The sequence below is a fragment of the Salmo salar genome, chromosome ssa09 (genome assembly GCF_905237065.1).
Source record: "Salmo salar chromosome ssa09, Ssal_v3.1, whole genome shotgun sequence".
Taxonomy (NCBI): Eukaryota; Metazoa; Chordata; class Actinopteri; order Salmoniformes; family Salmonidae; genus Salmo; species Salmo salar.
The window spans coordinates 2,409,951-2,426,861 of NC_059450.1; the positions used below are offsets into that span (position 1 = coordinate 2,409,951).

The 16,911-nt window shown below is 41.0% G+C and overlaps 1 protein-coding gene across 4 annotated transcripts in view; it reads left to right on the forward strand.

Moving 5' to 3' along the window:
- The first annotated feature begins 976 nt into the window (after positions 1-976).
- LOC106610616 (G protein-coupled receptor 137Ba) overlaps positions 977-16,911 on the forward strand; it is a 73,413-nt gene continuing 57,478 nt past the window's right edge. For all 4 annotated transcript variants that reach the window (XM_014210023.2, XM_014210024.2, XM_014210025.2 and 1 more), the window contains exon 1: positions 977-1,635. In XM_014210023.2, coding sequence (XP_014065498.1) covers positions 1,249-1,635 — 387 coding nt within the window. In that variant the 5' untranslated portion in view covers positions 977-1,248. The remainder of the gene's footprint in view (positions 1,636-16,911) is intronic.

Here is a 16,911-nt window from a genome sequence, read left to right on the forward strand (position 1 = left end):
CGACGATATCAGGTAAATTGAAAATTACAATGTGTAAGTGTGATGTCAGAGAAAGTTGTATATGTTAGCTAACGCTTCCAAAAGCTAACCAAACAAAAACATTACTTTTACGATACATGTTTGTGCCGTCATGTGCATTAGTAGCACAATTTCTAAATTATTGACATTAGTCTTTACTTAGACTTATATGTTGACGTCTCCATATTGATGTTGGTTTTAAGTTTTGGCTGACTTTTCTTAGCGGGTTTATTGAATTATGGGGTGTTTCAGGCCCATAACTTACACTACCTGGTAACGAGCTGTATTTTTAATTGCTTTTGGTGATTATGTAGATAAACTACCCACATGAGAGAGGGATGCAATTTTTGTGTTGCTGTTTATCTTCCTGAGTCCCAATTAACTATTCAATCAATGATGGATTTGAAATTGAAAAATAAGAGGACTGCACCTTTAGAACTGACATCATTGCAAACCAATTAAAAAAGAAAGATTCTGGAGGCTGGGCACCACACTGACCAATGATGAAATAGTGGATGGAGAGAGACTTACAGAAGGGGTTCTTGGCTGAAATTGGACACCATTTTGGTTCTAAGGTGAAGCATTTCAACGCAGAATGTGCTCAAAAGGGAGCCAGCGTTGGAAGAGAGCCAGTGCACGGTTATTGGTCAAGAGGCAGCCCCTGCAGCGTCGCTTGGTCGTCACTAGTTACCACAGCCACCAAGTCCTAAACCCCGCCCATTTTACAATTTATCTTCCTAAAATGTTATTTTAAACCTGACCTTAAACATAACCTTAACCACACTGCTAACACTATGCCTAAACCTAACCTGCTTATTTTTGTTTTAATGAATTTTGACGATATTGCCAATTTGACTTTGTGGCTGGGGTAACTAGTGACAACCACTACACTCAGCTGCTCGCTCCCTGCATCACGCCCCCTTTTTCCTCAGAGTTTTTTCCTTTTTTTGCACGTTGGTGCTGCTGTGCTGAGATTGGGGGTGTCCCTTGGAGTGCTTTCTTGTTTGTCTTCTGTTTTATACCTAGCTGTAAAGTCACCCATGCTGTCGCTAACCATTGGTTTTATTATTATTAAGGTAGATATAGTTTGGGTAGTTGTTTTTATGCGCTCGAGCTATTGTTTTTCAGTGGTTGTTTTTTTTACATCAAAAGTTTGACCTTTTTATTATTTTAGAATAAAACATTAGATATGCTTATTTAAGTCGTCGATGTTAAATTTATCCGTTCGCTATGTTGTTGACAGATAACCAGGTCAGCCTCAGTGTTTTCACGTCTGTAACGGACTCAAGTGATGAACCGATTCGAGCTGCGGTTCTTCCGTCTGTGGAGCTCGGACTCACCATTGTGTATACCATCCTATATTCGCTGCTTTTTGTGTTTGTTTACTTGCAACTTTGGCTCATTTTGCACTATGGACACAAGCGCTTCAGCTACCAGAGTGTCTTTCTTTTTCTCTGTTTGCTGTGGTCAGCGCTAAGGACTACATTATTTTCATTCTACTTCAAGAACGTTGTCCAAGCGAACCAGTTGGAGCATTTACCTTACTGGCTTTTGTACTGTTTTCCAGTATGCCTCCAATTTTTCACTCTGTGTCTGCTCAATCTTTATTTTGCACAGGTAAGTGCATGTTCTCTATTGATACATGTGATTTCAGATGTTGCGAAGACATTATTTTCATGTTGCCTGTCACACAATGACACGTCTGTCAAAATTAATCAAAAGTAAATCAACTAAACATTATCATTTTTTTTGGACATGTTGTTTCATGCTTTATTTATGAGTGAAGATTATGTCTGTTGACAGTGCATATTATGGCAATTAATCCATTATCCTTGGATGGTGCAGACATGTCTTGTTGTGCCTTAACTCTTAGAGTCCTATATTGACATATTGATTCAGTGATCTACAATGCTCAGATTAATGTCTTTGACAAACAACTCCTTCTATTGTCCTGCTAATGTCACTTTATCAGGAATCTCGTCCTGGCTGTTTTCTTATATTTCTGCAAAAGGGAACAACATCTTCCAGCCCAGTCAGTGCTGTTGTTGGCAACAGCAAATGCCCGGTATCTGATCTTCTCTTGAGACGGTCATATATGTTTCTAGGGCAAGAACAGAAGCTCACAGCTGGGGGTGACAGTCACTAGCACCCCCAAGACCCACTGTGCTCTCAGCCCCTCTCAGCCTCTCACAACCTGATTAGTTCTCCTGGGACCCCATTAGGTACATTATTGCCTTACACTTCTTCACCTTCTCTGGGACACTTGTCAGAATCAGAAACACATTTTATATAGTGAGGCAGATTTGAAAGGAATTGTGCATTTTGTAATAAAAACACCAGATTTCATACATAGTATGGCCCCCCTGTTATAATTTAGAGATTTCACAAAAGTGAAAAGTGTGTGTTAATCTGGTAGATGGTTTCTTTATCCAAATGAAGTCTTCATCAGATTTCAAATCTAGACCAGGTAGGCTAGCCCAGGGTTTCCCCAAACATTTCCACTCAGGGCCCCCCTTCGCGAGCTTACGCCACGTCTATTTCTATGAGCACAAGTACTGTTCATGAAGCAAACTGTTCGCTGTTAACTGTAATTTTGCAGGTTCTTAGCTTATTTCCAGCAATTAAAAAATAAATATATAATGGGTGCAAAGAAAATGTAGCCGTTTTAAAGCACATTTTCTTGTGATGCTATACATTTTGCGATGTCTAGTATATTCATGTGATATTTGAGTGACTAAAAAATTATAACAATATCTATGGGCTAAAAAACCTAAATAAAAAACGTTAGCTGACATGGGCTAGTTGATCTGGACATTTCTGAAAAGTTATAAATAGCTCTCATAAGGTATGCAATGAGTAACATGACAAGGGGAACTGATGATGCACTTCCCAATTTCAAAATTGCACTTGTGCGTTCTACTATTAGAACTTTCCAAGAGTAAGTTTAAAGCCGGACTGAGTATGTAGTATGCATACTACATACTTAAACAATGACGTGGCTAATATATGGATTTTTCCCGCTTTCAATTTTTTTTTCTCCAAAAGAACACATTCTGTGACGTGCTCAGTTTTTTGCCGGCATGAAGCTTTCATTAGACCAATGAAATTGCCGAACAGGTTAAGGTCAAACAACTTTTTAGTTTACTGTTTAGATTAACCTCTCTAGGGTAGGTGGCACCAAATCGTCCCACCTACGTAACAGCGAGTGTAATCCCGTGGCACGTTATTCAAAAACCCAAAAAATGCAAAAACTTCAATTTTTCAAACATATGACTATTTTACACCATTTTAACCTGTTGGGGCTAGGGGGCAGTATTTGCACGGCTGGATAAAAAAATGTACCCGATTTAATCTGGTTACTAATCCTACCCAGTAACTATAATATGCATATACTTATTATATATGGATAGAAAACACCCTAAAGTTTCTAAAACTGTTTGAATGGTGTCTGTGAGTATAACAGAACTCATTTGGCAGGCAAAACCCTGAGACATTTTCTGACAGGAAGTGGATACCTGATGTGTTGTATTACCTTTAAACCTATGCCATTGAAAAACACAGGGGCTGAGGAATATTTTGGCACTTCCTATTGCTTCCACTAGATGTCACCAGCCTTTACAAAGTGTTTTGAGTCTTCTGGAGGGAGATCTGACCGAACAAGAGCCATGGAACGATGATGGCACATTAGACACCTGGCGCGAGTTCATGTTGGGTACCCTCGTTCCAATACGTTATAAAAGAGAATGCATTCGTCCACCTTGAATATTATTCATGTTCTGGTTAAAAAGGCCCTAATGATTTATGCTATACAACGTTTGACATGTTTGAACGAACGTAAATATATTTTTTCCCCTCGTTCATGAAGTGAAGTCCGGCGGGCTTAGATCATGTGCTAACAAGACGGAGATTTTGGACATAAATGATGAGCTTTTTTGAACAAAACTACATTCGTTATGGACCTGTGATACCTGGAAGTGACATCTGATGAAGAGAATCAAAGGTAATGGATTATTTACATAGTATTTTCGATTTTAGATCTCCCCAACATGGCGGCTAGTCTGTATCGCAACGCGTATTTTTCTGGGCGCAGTGCTCAGATTATTGCAAAGTGTGATTTCCCAGTAAGGTTATTTTTAAATCTGGCAAGTTGATTGCGTTCAAGAGATGTAAATCTATAATTCTTTAAATGACAATATAATATTTTACCAATGTTTTCTAATTTTAATTATTTAATTTGTGGTGCTGACTTGAATGCCGGTTATTGGAGGGAAACGATTTCCTGAACATCAACGCCACAGTAAAACGCTGTTTTTGGATATAAATATGAACTTGATAGAACTAAAAATGCATGCATTGTCTAACACAATGTCCTAGGAGTGTCATCTGTTGGAGATTGTAAAAGGTTAGTGCATCATTTTAGCTGATTTATGGTTTTGGTGACGCCTGTCTTTGAATTTGCACAACATTACACACAACTCTTGTAAATGTACTGTCCTAACATACTCTAAATTTATGCTTTCGCCGTAAAACCTTTTTGAAATCGTAAAACGTGGTTAGATTAAGGAGATGTTTATCTTTCAAAGGGTGTAAAATAGTTGTATGTTTGAAAAATTTGAATTTTGACATTTATTTGGATTCAAATTTGCCGCTCTTGAAATGCACCTGCTGTTGATGGAGTGCACCACGGGTGGGACGCTTGCGTCCCACCTAGCCCATAGAGGTTAAAGACAAGACTCTCGTTAATCTAACCACATTGTCCGATTTCAAAAAGGCTTTACAACGAAAGCAAAACATTAGATTATGTCAGCAGAGTACCCAGCCAGAAATGATCAGACACCCATTTTTCAAGCTAGCATATAATGTCACATAAACCCAAACCACAGCTAAATGCAGCACTAACCTTTGATGATCTTCATCAGATGACAACCCTAGGACATTATGTTATACAATACATGCATGTTTTGTTCAATCAAGTTCATATTTATATCAAAAACCAGCTTTTTACATTAGCATGTGACTAGCATGTGACTAGCATTCCCACCGAACACTGCCGGTGAATTTACTAAATTACTCACGATAAACGTTCACAAAAAGCATAACAATTATTTTAAGAATTATAGATACAGAACTCCTCTATGCACTCTATGTCCGATTTTAAAATAGCTTTTCGGTGAAAGCACATTTTGCAATATTCTCAGTAGATAGCCCGGCATCACAGGGCTAGCTATTTAGACACCCAGCAAATTTAGCACTCACCAAAGTCAGATTTACTATAAGAAAAATGTTATTACCTTTGCTGTCTTCGTCAGAATGCACTCCCAGGACTTCTACTTCAATAACAAATGTTGGTTTGGTTCAAAATAATCCATAGTTATATCCAAACAGCGGCGTTTTGTTCGTGCGTTCAAGACACTATCCGAAAGGCTAAATAAGGGTGACGAGCATGGCGCAATTCGTGACAAAAAAATTGTAAATATTCCATTACCGTACTTCGAAGCATGTCAACCGCTGTTTAAAATCAATTTTTATGCCATTTTTCTCAAAAAAGCGATAATATTCCGACCGGGAATCTGCGTTTAGGTAAACAGACGAAAGAAAATAAAGCATTCGGTCGACTCGGGCACGCGCCTAAGCCCATAGGACTCTGATCGGCCACTTGCCAAAAGCGATAATGTGTTTCAGCCAGAGGCTGCCTCGATATCGTTCAGCTTTTTCCCGGGCTCTGAGAGCCTATGGGAGCCGTAGGAAGTGTCACGTTAGAGCAAAGATCCTCAGTCTTCAATAAAAAGAGCCAAGATGAAACACAACTTCTCAGACAGGCCACTTCCTGCATGGAATCTTCTCAGGTTTTGGCCTGCCATTTGAGTTCAGTTATACTCACAGACACCATTCAAACAGTTTTAGAAACTTTAGGGTGTTTTCTATCCAAAGCCAATAATTATATGCATATTCTAGTTACTGGGCAGGAGTAGTAACCAGATTAAATCGGGTACGTTTTTTATCCGGCCGTGTCAATACTGCCCCCTAGCCCTAACAGGTTAAATCGAGCGCTCTCAAACGTCCCATCATTCTGATTACGGTAGTCATTTTGTCACCCTCATCATGGCAAAGACACGGAGAAATACATATGATGCAGCTTTCACGTTGAAGGCGATTGATCTGGCTGTTGGAAAAGGAAATAGAGCTGCTGCACAGGAAATTGGTCTTAATGAGTCGATGATAAGACGTTGGAAACGGCAGTGTGAGGAATTGACTCAGTGCAAAAAGACAACTAAAGCTCACTAAAGCTTACTAAAACAATTTTTTTATTTTTTGTTACAAGCCGTGTTTTGTTAAAGCCTGTGTGAAGTTCATTTGTTTCAATGTACCGGTGGGCACCTGCGGCTTATAGACATGTGCGGCTTATAAAATTCAGTGGGTGCGGCTTATATTCAGGTGCGCTTAATGGTCCGGAAATTACGGTAGCTAAATTTGAAATTGTGTTTTTTTACATTGGATAAAAGTATCATACTCTACATTTGAGGAACAATGGGAAAGTAATTTTGCTTTGAAAGTTGATAAACTTGTAAGAGAAAATGCGCTTTGAATGTTCTGGTTCAACGACTGGAGAGCCCTTCTACACCCATTCAGTATCGTTCACACACTCTTAAGCTTTAGCCCCACCCATCTCTTTAAGGGTTGATCCGAGCGTTCTGTACTAACAGCAGTCAAGCACCCCTGTAAAGACCTTTATTATACACAGATTCAAAATAGCTATTGATAACAAATGTGTATTTCGTGGTTGTGACCCACAGACTCTTGACCATTTATTTTGGGACTGTTCTTATGTCAGAAGATTTTCGAGTGAATTAGAAGATTTTATTTTAAAATAAACTACAATTAATGTTAATTTGAATGACTGATATGTTTTATTTTGATCCAAATTATATGGACCCTGATTTAACTTTCATTGTTAATTTGTTTATTTTTGATGGCAGATTCTTTATCCATAAAATGAAGTGGGCGGAGAACAAACTCCTGTTCACATTGTTTAGGGTCATTTCAAAATCATATTTCAATTCTATCAGTAAGTGTAAAAACAAAAAAACAATACTTACCATAAAACTTTTTGACAAATTGAAAAAGTATCTCTGTGAAATACCCCCATCTGTTAGGTTTATGTACTCTTGTTTGTATATTTCCGTTTTTGAATTTGTTTTGTTCATAATAATACAAAATAAAAAAATACAGTCAAGCACCCAAGCTAACTTTCTAGCTACTTCCAGACACAATTGAGAGAACTGCTCACTGGACATTACTCGCCCTAGCAGAGCTGGTTAGGCTGTTATGTTATCCAGAGCGTTGGTGACTGCAACTGTGCTGTCAGATTGTCTGTTCATAAATTCAGAGCATTTCGCTCTCAGAACGTTCAGAGCGCACACTGGACACTCTGGCTGAAGAGTAGGGTTGTTCCGAACGTTCTGACCTCACAACTGCAGTCAAGCACCCAAGCTAACTGGCTAACATTGGCTAGCTTGCAAGCTACTTCCAGACACATAAGTATTGTGTGTTGAGCGTTCATAAATTAATCAGTTATTCTGCGCTCTTGCACACTCAGACGAGTGTCTTTTGTTAAGACATGTAGCTAGCTAGCTAGCTAACAGTACACTTTAAATTAAAATTAAAAGGCTATGTCAAAATTAGAAACGTGTAATGTCTGAAAAGTCTAGCTAGATATATATCTTACCCGTGGTCTGAAATCGGAGTAGATAGCCAGAGTGAATTTACCAGCTAGTACGTCTATCAATAGTTGTTGCAGTGACATTCTATTGAAATTGATACTTGCATAGTTGAGTCTTTTGTTAAGACATGTAGCTAGCTAAACAATTAACCATAATCCCAACTCATCACGTTACTACCCTGCATGAATCTGCATGTAGCTAACCAACCAGGTTAAATGTTAGCTAGCTAACATTAGGCTATAACTAGTCAAGCAAATGGCTCTGAGATATGAATAATACGATCATGCACGTAATGTTAGCTAGTGAGCCAGTTAAACGGTACACTTTAAATAAAACCACTTTCTGTTAAGATTAGAAATGTGTAATATCTGAAAGTCTATCGAGCTAGACTATCTTACCCATGTACATCATGGATGGACGCGCCTCCTGTCGGATGCCATGGTTGCCCTTAGTTTGAAGATGTTATCCGGAGACAGGTATTTACTCCATCTCCTTAGCTATCATACTCGAATTCCACTGATTTCAAAACTCGGTCCTCCAGGAAGTGGAGAGCATACACGTAACGTTAGCTAGCGAGCCATCCAGCTAACGTTAGCTAGCTAACAGTACACTTTAACTTGACATTAGGCTTATGCAGTTTTGCTACACAATAAAAAAATTTAAAGCAGCGTTAGACAGGATTATCTAGACATACTGACCAGCTTAAATAGACAGAAGCGTGCTGTACGGCAGACCAATCCAAACTCATCTCTCGGCATGTCCAGCCCATCCATTATCTCAGCCAATCCTGGCTAGCGGGAAGGTTGCTGACTTTTTCTGTGGCTAAACCAACTAGGCTCGTAATTTAACAATTTTATTCGTATTTACAGATGGCATACAAGTTTGTTATTAAGGCACATGAAAATTCCCATGTTCGAGAAGGCATTTCTGCCAAAAAACACATTTTGATAAAAAAAGAAAAGTTTACGTTCCAACGGCTCTCCTGTGAAGTAGTGACCCTCGACATACTCCTAGTTTCCTGAAACGGGTCACATTTGCTTTAAAATGGCAAAAATGGCTTTCAGCTTTTTAGAATTGTATGAAATTGGCTTAAAAATGCTAACATTTCTTTACACCGCCTTCAATTTGGCTCATTGCCACTCCCGCAGCCACGCCCACCACATAAGCCCTTTTTTTCACAAGAAAAAACCCTGGTTCTAACAAAAAAAAATGTAGAAAAAAAATAAATGTTGAACTAAACATTAAAAATGTACCTTTTTAAAGCATCGTAATATAAAAGTCTGTCTTCAGCAAGGATAGAAAAAGGTGGACTGAATCTGCAAGCCTGCTCTCCTCTGGTCATCAGTGCCCTGCCAAAGGATCGCAGGCTGCGTCCTTTTTAAAAAGATCTGAGATATAGGATGGGGCTAAACCGAGCCTAGCCTTAAACGTGATTAATACAAATTTAAAATATATTCTAAAAGTGACTGGTAGCCAGTGTAGAGAAGCTAAAATCATGTCATGTACACCGAGTGGACAAAGCATTAAGAACACAATCCTAATATTGGGTTGCACCACCCCTTTTGCCCTCAGAACAGCCTCAATAAATTTGGGGCATGGACTCTACACGGTGTCGAAAGCGTTCCACAGGGATACTGGCCCATGTTGACCCCAATGCCTCCCACAGTTGAAAAGTTGGCTGGATGTCCATTGGGTGGTGGACCATTCTTGATACACGCGGGAAACTGTTGAGCGTGAAAAACCCAGCAGCGTTGCAGTTCTTGACACAAACCGGTGCACCTGGCACATACTATCATAGCCCGTTCTAAGGCACTTAAGTCTTTGTCTTGTCTTCACCCTCTGAATGGCACACATACGCAATATATGTCTCAATTGTCTCAAGGCTTAAAAATGATTATTTAACCAGTCTCCTCCCCATCAGCTACACTGATTGAAGTGGATTTAACTAGTGACATCAATAAGGAATAATAGCTTTCACCTGGATTCCCCTTGTCAGTCTACGTCATGGAAAGAGCAGGTGTTCTTAATGTTTGTACACTCAGTGTATAGTCTATAATTATGTATAGGCAAATCCCATTGAAAAGAGTAGATTGCAGAATCTAAAGCCAACCCTGCAATCACAAATCTCCTCACAATCACGAGACTATTCCCCTGGTTCCCACAGCCAAAACCTAGGTTGTCTAAAATGACTCTCTCACAACTGAAAATACTTTGATGCTCGGTTCCCGTTTAAATTTTCTTCTCAATGTAGGCCACAGCAGTCCCTCTCACACTCCCTCTCGCTCGTCTTTGTTCCACTGTGCACTAGCTCACTACGCACAGCAACAACAGCATCCCTCAAAACTTTAGGACAATCCCTACTGTGTCCCAGAGCTGGCAGTACTGGCAGCCTCTGTGTGGCATAGGCCTAAGTCTATTGCAACTGTCCTGTCCGGGCTGACTTTGTCAGTGTTTATTTGTTTCGCTTGGAGAGGAGCAAAGAGAGGGGTGTGTGAGGTATTTTTCTCTCACTGAGTCTCAGCAAAGCGAAGCTGTTCTTGCACACTGATACTGCCAGGGCTGTGCCGAGGTGACATTTAAACGCGGTAGCCAATCAGACGGAGCTGCAGGAGCATTACATCACCCCTTTACTAGGCCTATTCCAGGCACAACAAAAGGGGTTTGCAGTATAAGAGAGAAGTAAAGCGCTCTCGCCCTCTGCCTCACATATAGTGTAAGTCATCTGAAGTTTCTCAAATGTATTGGCAAAATACAGAGCCTTTCTTGTAAAGATGGATGTAAAGAAGGATGTTCATAGTGGATTGGGTGGTTGTTGTGTGAGGGAGGCGTTAGTTCTCACCTGGAAGCATTGCGTTGCAATTGGCAATGACCTCAAAGAGGGATGCGCCAATTATTCATAATCTGTTCAATGGATGTTCATCATGAGTTGGTACCTGCTGTTGCAATTTGCAAGTCACACATGCCCAAATTTGTCGATGATTTGTGTTTGTCCATATGATGACAGTTCTTCTAATTGAAATATTTGTAACATGATAATATACATAATAATTGTGGTAATCCAGCCCAGTTGATGATTGGCTAATTTCTGTTATTTTTATAACATTACATTCCATCAATGGCAAGCTAGGGCTGGAGTCCCTTCCGTAAGGTGTTTGTGTGTGTTGTGTTGCGTTCATACTCGTGCATGTACGTGCGCAGCCCCCACACTTCCACAGAAAGTCAGGTGTCAAGGCATACTTGTCCTCTTTTCCAACAACAGGTGTCATGTGCTTTTATGTTCCCCTTGTAAAAGTCTCTACCTCCTCCCTCTCTCCTCCTCCACTCCTACGTAATCCCGGGAGATAGAGGCAAAGTGATGACCAATATATTTTTCAAATGACATTTTCAGCAGCTCTCATGGTTGTGTGGCAGAAATGCATTATGGCTCACTGTGCCTTAAATACCAACTGTTTACATTAAACAGCCATTCCACAATGCATGTGATCTCTGCAAGTTGTCGTCAGGCCTGATGCATGCATTAGTGGAGCCCTGTTGGCTGCTGTGTGCTATTACAGTTCAGCTGACATGTAGCTTACGCAACGGTGAAAAGAAGCATAGAGAGAGGGAGAGAAAGCTAAATTGCTCTCTCTCTCTCTTTAAATGTTAAAAAAGGGCAGACAGAGAAAGAAAGAGGGGGAGAGAGAGAGAGCTAAATGGTACCTGCTTGACTACAAACTCGTTGTCATCAAAATGCATGTCATTCTCAGCACGAACGGAGAAATATTGATTCAGATGCTAAAAAGCCGCCTTAAAACTCTCAGGGGATTCACTCTTCTGCAAACACCTGAGAATAAACAAGTGTCAACAAGTTAGCTGATGTCTCCTTGCAAGATAATGAGTTCCGACTGTGGATATCCAAGATCTGAGATTTGGGGATTTCAGGAAAAACAGAGATGTAATATGTTGACTCCGTCTGCTCAGGCAGATTCGGCATGCAAGTCCTGACCATATTGATGATCTGAGAGCAGAAGATTTAAGAACTTCAACATTCAAGGAGAATACCCAAACTCCAAAACAAACCAGTGGTGTCATGAAGATTTTGTTTCACCACCGTTGTTTACTCTGGATCAGTGTTGAAAGTGGTTTTGTGAAATAATGTGTAAAACTAGGCCAGAGTTGGCACCATGGCACAGTATTGGCAGCCAGAGCCCTCTGAATTCTACAGACGTGGCTGTGGGATATGCTCTGGGGTGAAGTTTCCCCTAGGTCTAGGATCTATGATCAACTTCCCCTCCGCCAATCTAGCCATAACTGGGGAAAACACAAAACTGACCCAAGATGAGTGTCTTGGGGCAACTTCACCCTACATACACAGTGGAAGTAGGTAACCAGTCCAACAGAGCTCTGATACACCGATATTGTTTGTTTCATTCGGAACACAAGGATTCAAGAATGTTGTTTTGTTTCTCCTCCTGGAATTGCTGGACGTGGTCATCAATGACAAGTATCAATTAAAATGTTATTTGTGACATGCTTCGTAAACAACAGGTGAAATGCTACTTACGAGCCCTTCCCAACAATGCAGAGAGAATTGTTTTGGGGAGAAATAATAGACGAGTAAAACATGTAATAATAATGTGTAGGGGTACGAGGTAATTGAGGTAGATATTACATTTACATTTTAGTCATTTAGCAGACGCTCTTATCCAGAGCGACTTACAGTAGTGAATGCATACATTTCATACAATTTCATAAATTTTTTTCTGTGCTGGCCCCCCGTGGGAATCGAACCCACAACCCTGGCGTTGCAAACACCATGCTCTACATCCGGGTTAGGGGAGGGTTTGGCCGGGGGGCTTCCTTGGCTCATCGCGCTCTAGCAACTCGTGGCGGGTTGGGCGCCTGCAAGCTGACTTCGGTCGTCAATTGAACAGTGTTTCCTCCGACACATTTGTACGGCTGACTTATGGGTTAAGCGAGCAGTGTGTTAAGAAGCAGCGCGGAGTGGTGGGTCATGTTTCGGAGGACGCATATCTCGACCTTCGAGCCCGTTGGGGAGTTGCAGCGATGAGACAAGGTCGTAAACTACCAATTGGATATCAGGAAAATGTGTAAAACATTTTTTTTTAAGTGTTATATGGGAAATGTCTCTTACTTATGTACAGTGCATTCGGAAAGTATTCAGACCCCTTCCCTTTTCCACATTTTGTTATGTTAGTCTTATTTTAAAATGGATTTAATTTAAAAAATCCTCAATCTACAAACAATACCCCATAATGACACAGCGAAAACAGGTTTTTAGATATTTTTACAAATTTTTATTAAATAAAAAAACATACCTTATTTACATAAGTATTCAGACCCTTTGCTATGAGACTCAGGTGCGTCCTGTTTCCATTCATCATCTTTGATACGTTTCCACAACTTGATTGGAGTCCACCTGTGGTAAATTCAATTGGCTGAACATGATTTGGAAAGGCACACACCTGTCTATATAAGGTCCCACAGTGGACAGTGCATGTCAGAGCAAAAACCAAGCCATGAGGTCAATGGAATTGTCTGTAGAGCTCAGAGACAGGATTGTGTCGAGGCACAGATCTGGGGAAAGGTATCAACAATTTCTGCAGCATTGAAGGTCCTCAAGAACTCAGTGGCATTAATCATTCTTAAATGGAAGAAGTTTAGAGCCACCAATACTCTTCCTAGAGCTGGCCGGCCTGCCAAACTGAGCAATCGGGGCAGAAGGGCCTTGGTCAGTGAGGTGACCTAGAACCCTATGGTCACTCTGACAGAGCTACAGAGTTCCTCTGTGGAGATGGGAGAACCTTCCAGAAGAACAACCATCTCTGCAGCACACCACCAATCAAGCCTTTATGGTAGAGTGGCCAGACAGATGACTCTCCTCAGTAAAAGGCACATGACAGCCCGCTTGGAGTTTGCCAAAAGGCACCTAAAGGACTCTCAGACCTTGAGAAACAAGATTATCTGGTCTGTTGAAACCAAGATTGAACATGAGCAGCGTCACGTCTGGCGGAACCCTGGCACCATCCCTACGGTGAAACATGGTGGTGGCAGCATCATGCTGTGGGTATGTTTTTCAGCAGCAGGGACTGGGAGACTAGGATCGAGGAAAAGATGAACGGAGCAAAGTACAGAGAGATTCTTGATCTTATTAACCTGCTCCAGAGCTCTCAGGATCTCAGACTAGGGCGAAGGTTCACCTTCCAACAGTATAACGACCCTAAGCACACAGCCAAGACGACGCAGGAGTGGCTTTGGGAAAAGCCTCTGAATGTCCTTGAGTGGCCCAGCCATAGCACGGACTTGAACCAGATCTAACATCTCTGGAGAGACCTGAAAATATCTGTGCAGCGACGCTACCCATCCAACCTGACAGAGCTTGAGAGAATCTGCAGAGAAGTATGGGAAAAACTCCCCAAATACAGATGTGCCAAGCTTGTATTGTCATTCCCAAGAAGACTTGAGGCAGTAATCACTGCAAAGGTGCGTCAACAAATATACTGAGTAAATGTTCTGAAATACTTATTTGAATGTGATATTTCAGTTCTTTTTTATTTTTAATACATTTGCAAAAATGTTTAAAAACACGTTTTTGCTTTTTCATTATGGGCTACTGTGTCTAGATTGACGCAGAAAAAAACACAATTTAATCCATTTTAGAATAAGGCTGTAACATAACAAAATGTGGAAAAATCAAGGGGTCTGAATACTCCGAATGCACTACATATACTGTACCTAGGAATAAGATAAGATTACAAAAAAGACTGACAGATAATAAACAGTAGCAGTGTTGAGACAAAAAAGTTTGTGCAAAAAGGGCCAATACAGATAGTGTTAATGTTAATATAGCTACCCAGACTATTTAACATTCTTATGACTTTTGGTTCCAGACTTGGTGCATTGGTACCGCTTGCCGTGCGGTAGCAGAGAGAACAGTCTATGACTTGAATGGCTGGAGTCTTTGTCACTATTTTTTTAGGGCCTTCCTCTGACACTGCCTGGTTTGGATGTTCTGGGTGGCAGGGAGCACGGCCCGAGTGATGTACTGGGTCGTATGCACTACCCTCTGTAATGCCTTGCGGTTGAATACCAAGCAGGTGCCATACCAAGTGGTAATGCAGCCAATCATGACGCTCTCAATAATGCAGCTGTAGAACCTTTGGAGGATCTGAGGGCCAAATCTTTTCGGTCTCCTAAGTGGGAAGAGGCATTGGCGTGCCGTCTTCACGACAGTGTTGGTGTGTGGACCATGATTGAGGAATTTGAAGCTCTTGACTTGCTCTCCTACAGCCTCGTTGATGTGAATGGAGGCATGCTCAGCCCTTCGTTTCCTGTTGTCAATGATCAGCTCCTTTGTCTTGCTTACGTTGAGGGAGAGGTTGTTCTCCTGGCACCACACTGCCAGGTCTCTGACCTCCCTATATGCTGTCTCATTGTCATTGGTAATCAGGCATACCAACATTGTGTCATCTGCAAACTTGGTGTTGGGAGTCGTCCGGCCACGCAGTCATGGGTGAACAGGGAGTACAGGAGATGACTAAACACGCACCCCTGAGGGGGGCCTCCACTTACCTTCATCACCTGGGGGCGGCCCGTCAGAAAGTCCTGGATCCAGTCGCATAGGGAGGTTTTCAGTCCCAGGGTCCTTAGCTTAACCTGTTAGGGCTAGGGGGCAGCATTGACACGGCTGGATAAAAAACATACCCGATTTAATCTGGTTACCACTCCTACTCAGTAACTAGAATATGCATATACTTATTACATATGGATAGAAAACACCCTAAATTTTCTAAAACTGTTTGAATGGTGTCTGTGAGTATAACAGAACTCAAATGGCAGGTCAAAACCTGAGAGATTCCTTTACAGGAAGTGGCCTGTCTGACCATTTGTTGAACTTCTTTTCCATCTCTATCATTTACTAAGGATCTCTGCTCTAACGTGACACTTCCCACGTCGTCCATAGGCTCTCAGAGCCCGGGAAAAAACAGAATGTCGTCATTCCAGCCCCAGGCTGAAACACATTATCGCCTTTCTCAAGTGGCCGATCAAGAGACACTAGCTTATGCGCATGACCCCGACCGCCCCCGCCTTTGGGATTTTTTCCTCTGTTTGCCGAAAAGGAGATTCCCTGTCGGAATATTATCGCTTTTCTACGAGAAAAATGTCGTAAAAATTGATTTTAAACAGCGGTTGACATGCTTCGAAGTACGGTAATGGAATACTTAGAATTTTATTGTCACGAATTGCGCCAAGCGCGTGACACTTCTTTACTATTTCGGATAGTGTCTGGAACGCACGAACAAAACGCAGCTATTCGGATATAACGATGGATTATTTTGGACCAAACCAACATTTGTTATTGAAGTAGCAGTCCTGGGAGTGCATTCTGACGAAGACAACAAAGGTAATAACATTTTTGTTATAGTAAATCTGATTTTGGTGAAGGCTAAACTTGCCGGGTGTCTAAATAGCTAGCCCGTGATGGCTGGGCTATGTACTTAGAATATTGCAAAATGTGCTTTCACCAAAAAGCTATTTTAAAATCGGACATATCGAGTGCATAGAGGAGTTCTGTATCTATAATTCTTAAAATAATTGTTATGCTTTTTGTGAACGTTTATCGTGAGTAATTTAGTAAATTGTTAGCAAATTCCCCGGAAGTTTGCGGGGGGTATGCTAGTTCTGAACGTCACATGCTAATGTAAAAAACTGTTTTTTGATATAAATATGAACTTGATTGAACAAAACATGCATGTATTGTATAACATAATGTCCTAGGTGTGTCATCTGATGAAGATCATCAAAGGTTAGTGCTGCATTTAGCTGTCTTCTGGGTTTTTGTGACATTATATGCTAGCTTGAAAAATGGGTGTCTGATTATTTCTGGCTGGGTACTCTGCTGACATAATCTAATGTTTTGCTTTCGCTGTAAAGCCTTTTTGAAATCGGACAGTGTGGTTAGATAAAGGAGAGTCTTGTCTTTAAAATGCTGTGAAATAGTCATATGTTTGAAAAATTGAAGTTTTTGTATTTTTGAGGAATTTGTAATTCGCGCCACGCCTATCATTGGATATTGGAGCAGGTGTTCCACTAGCGGAACGTCTAGATGTAAGAGGTTAACAACCGCCTGCTTAACCTGGAAGCCAGCTGCACCAATGTGTGGAAACACCGT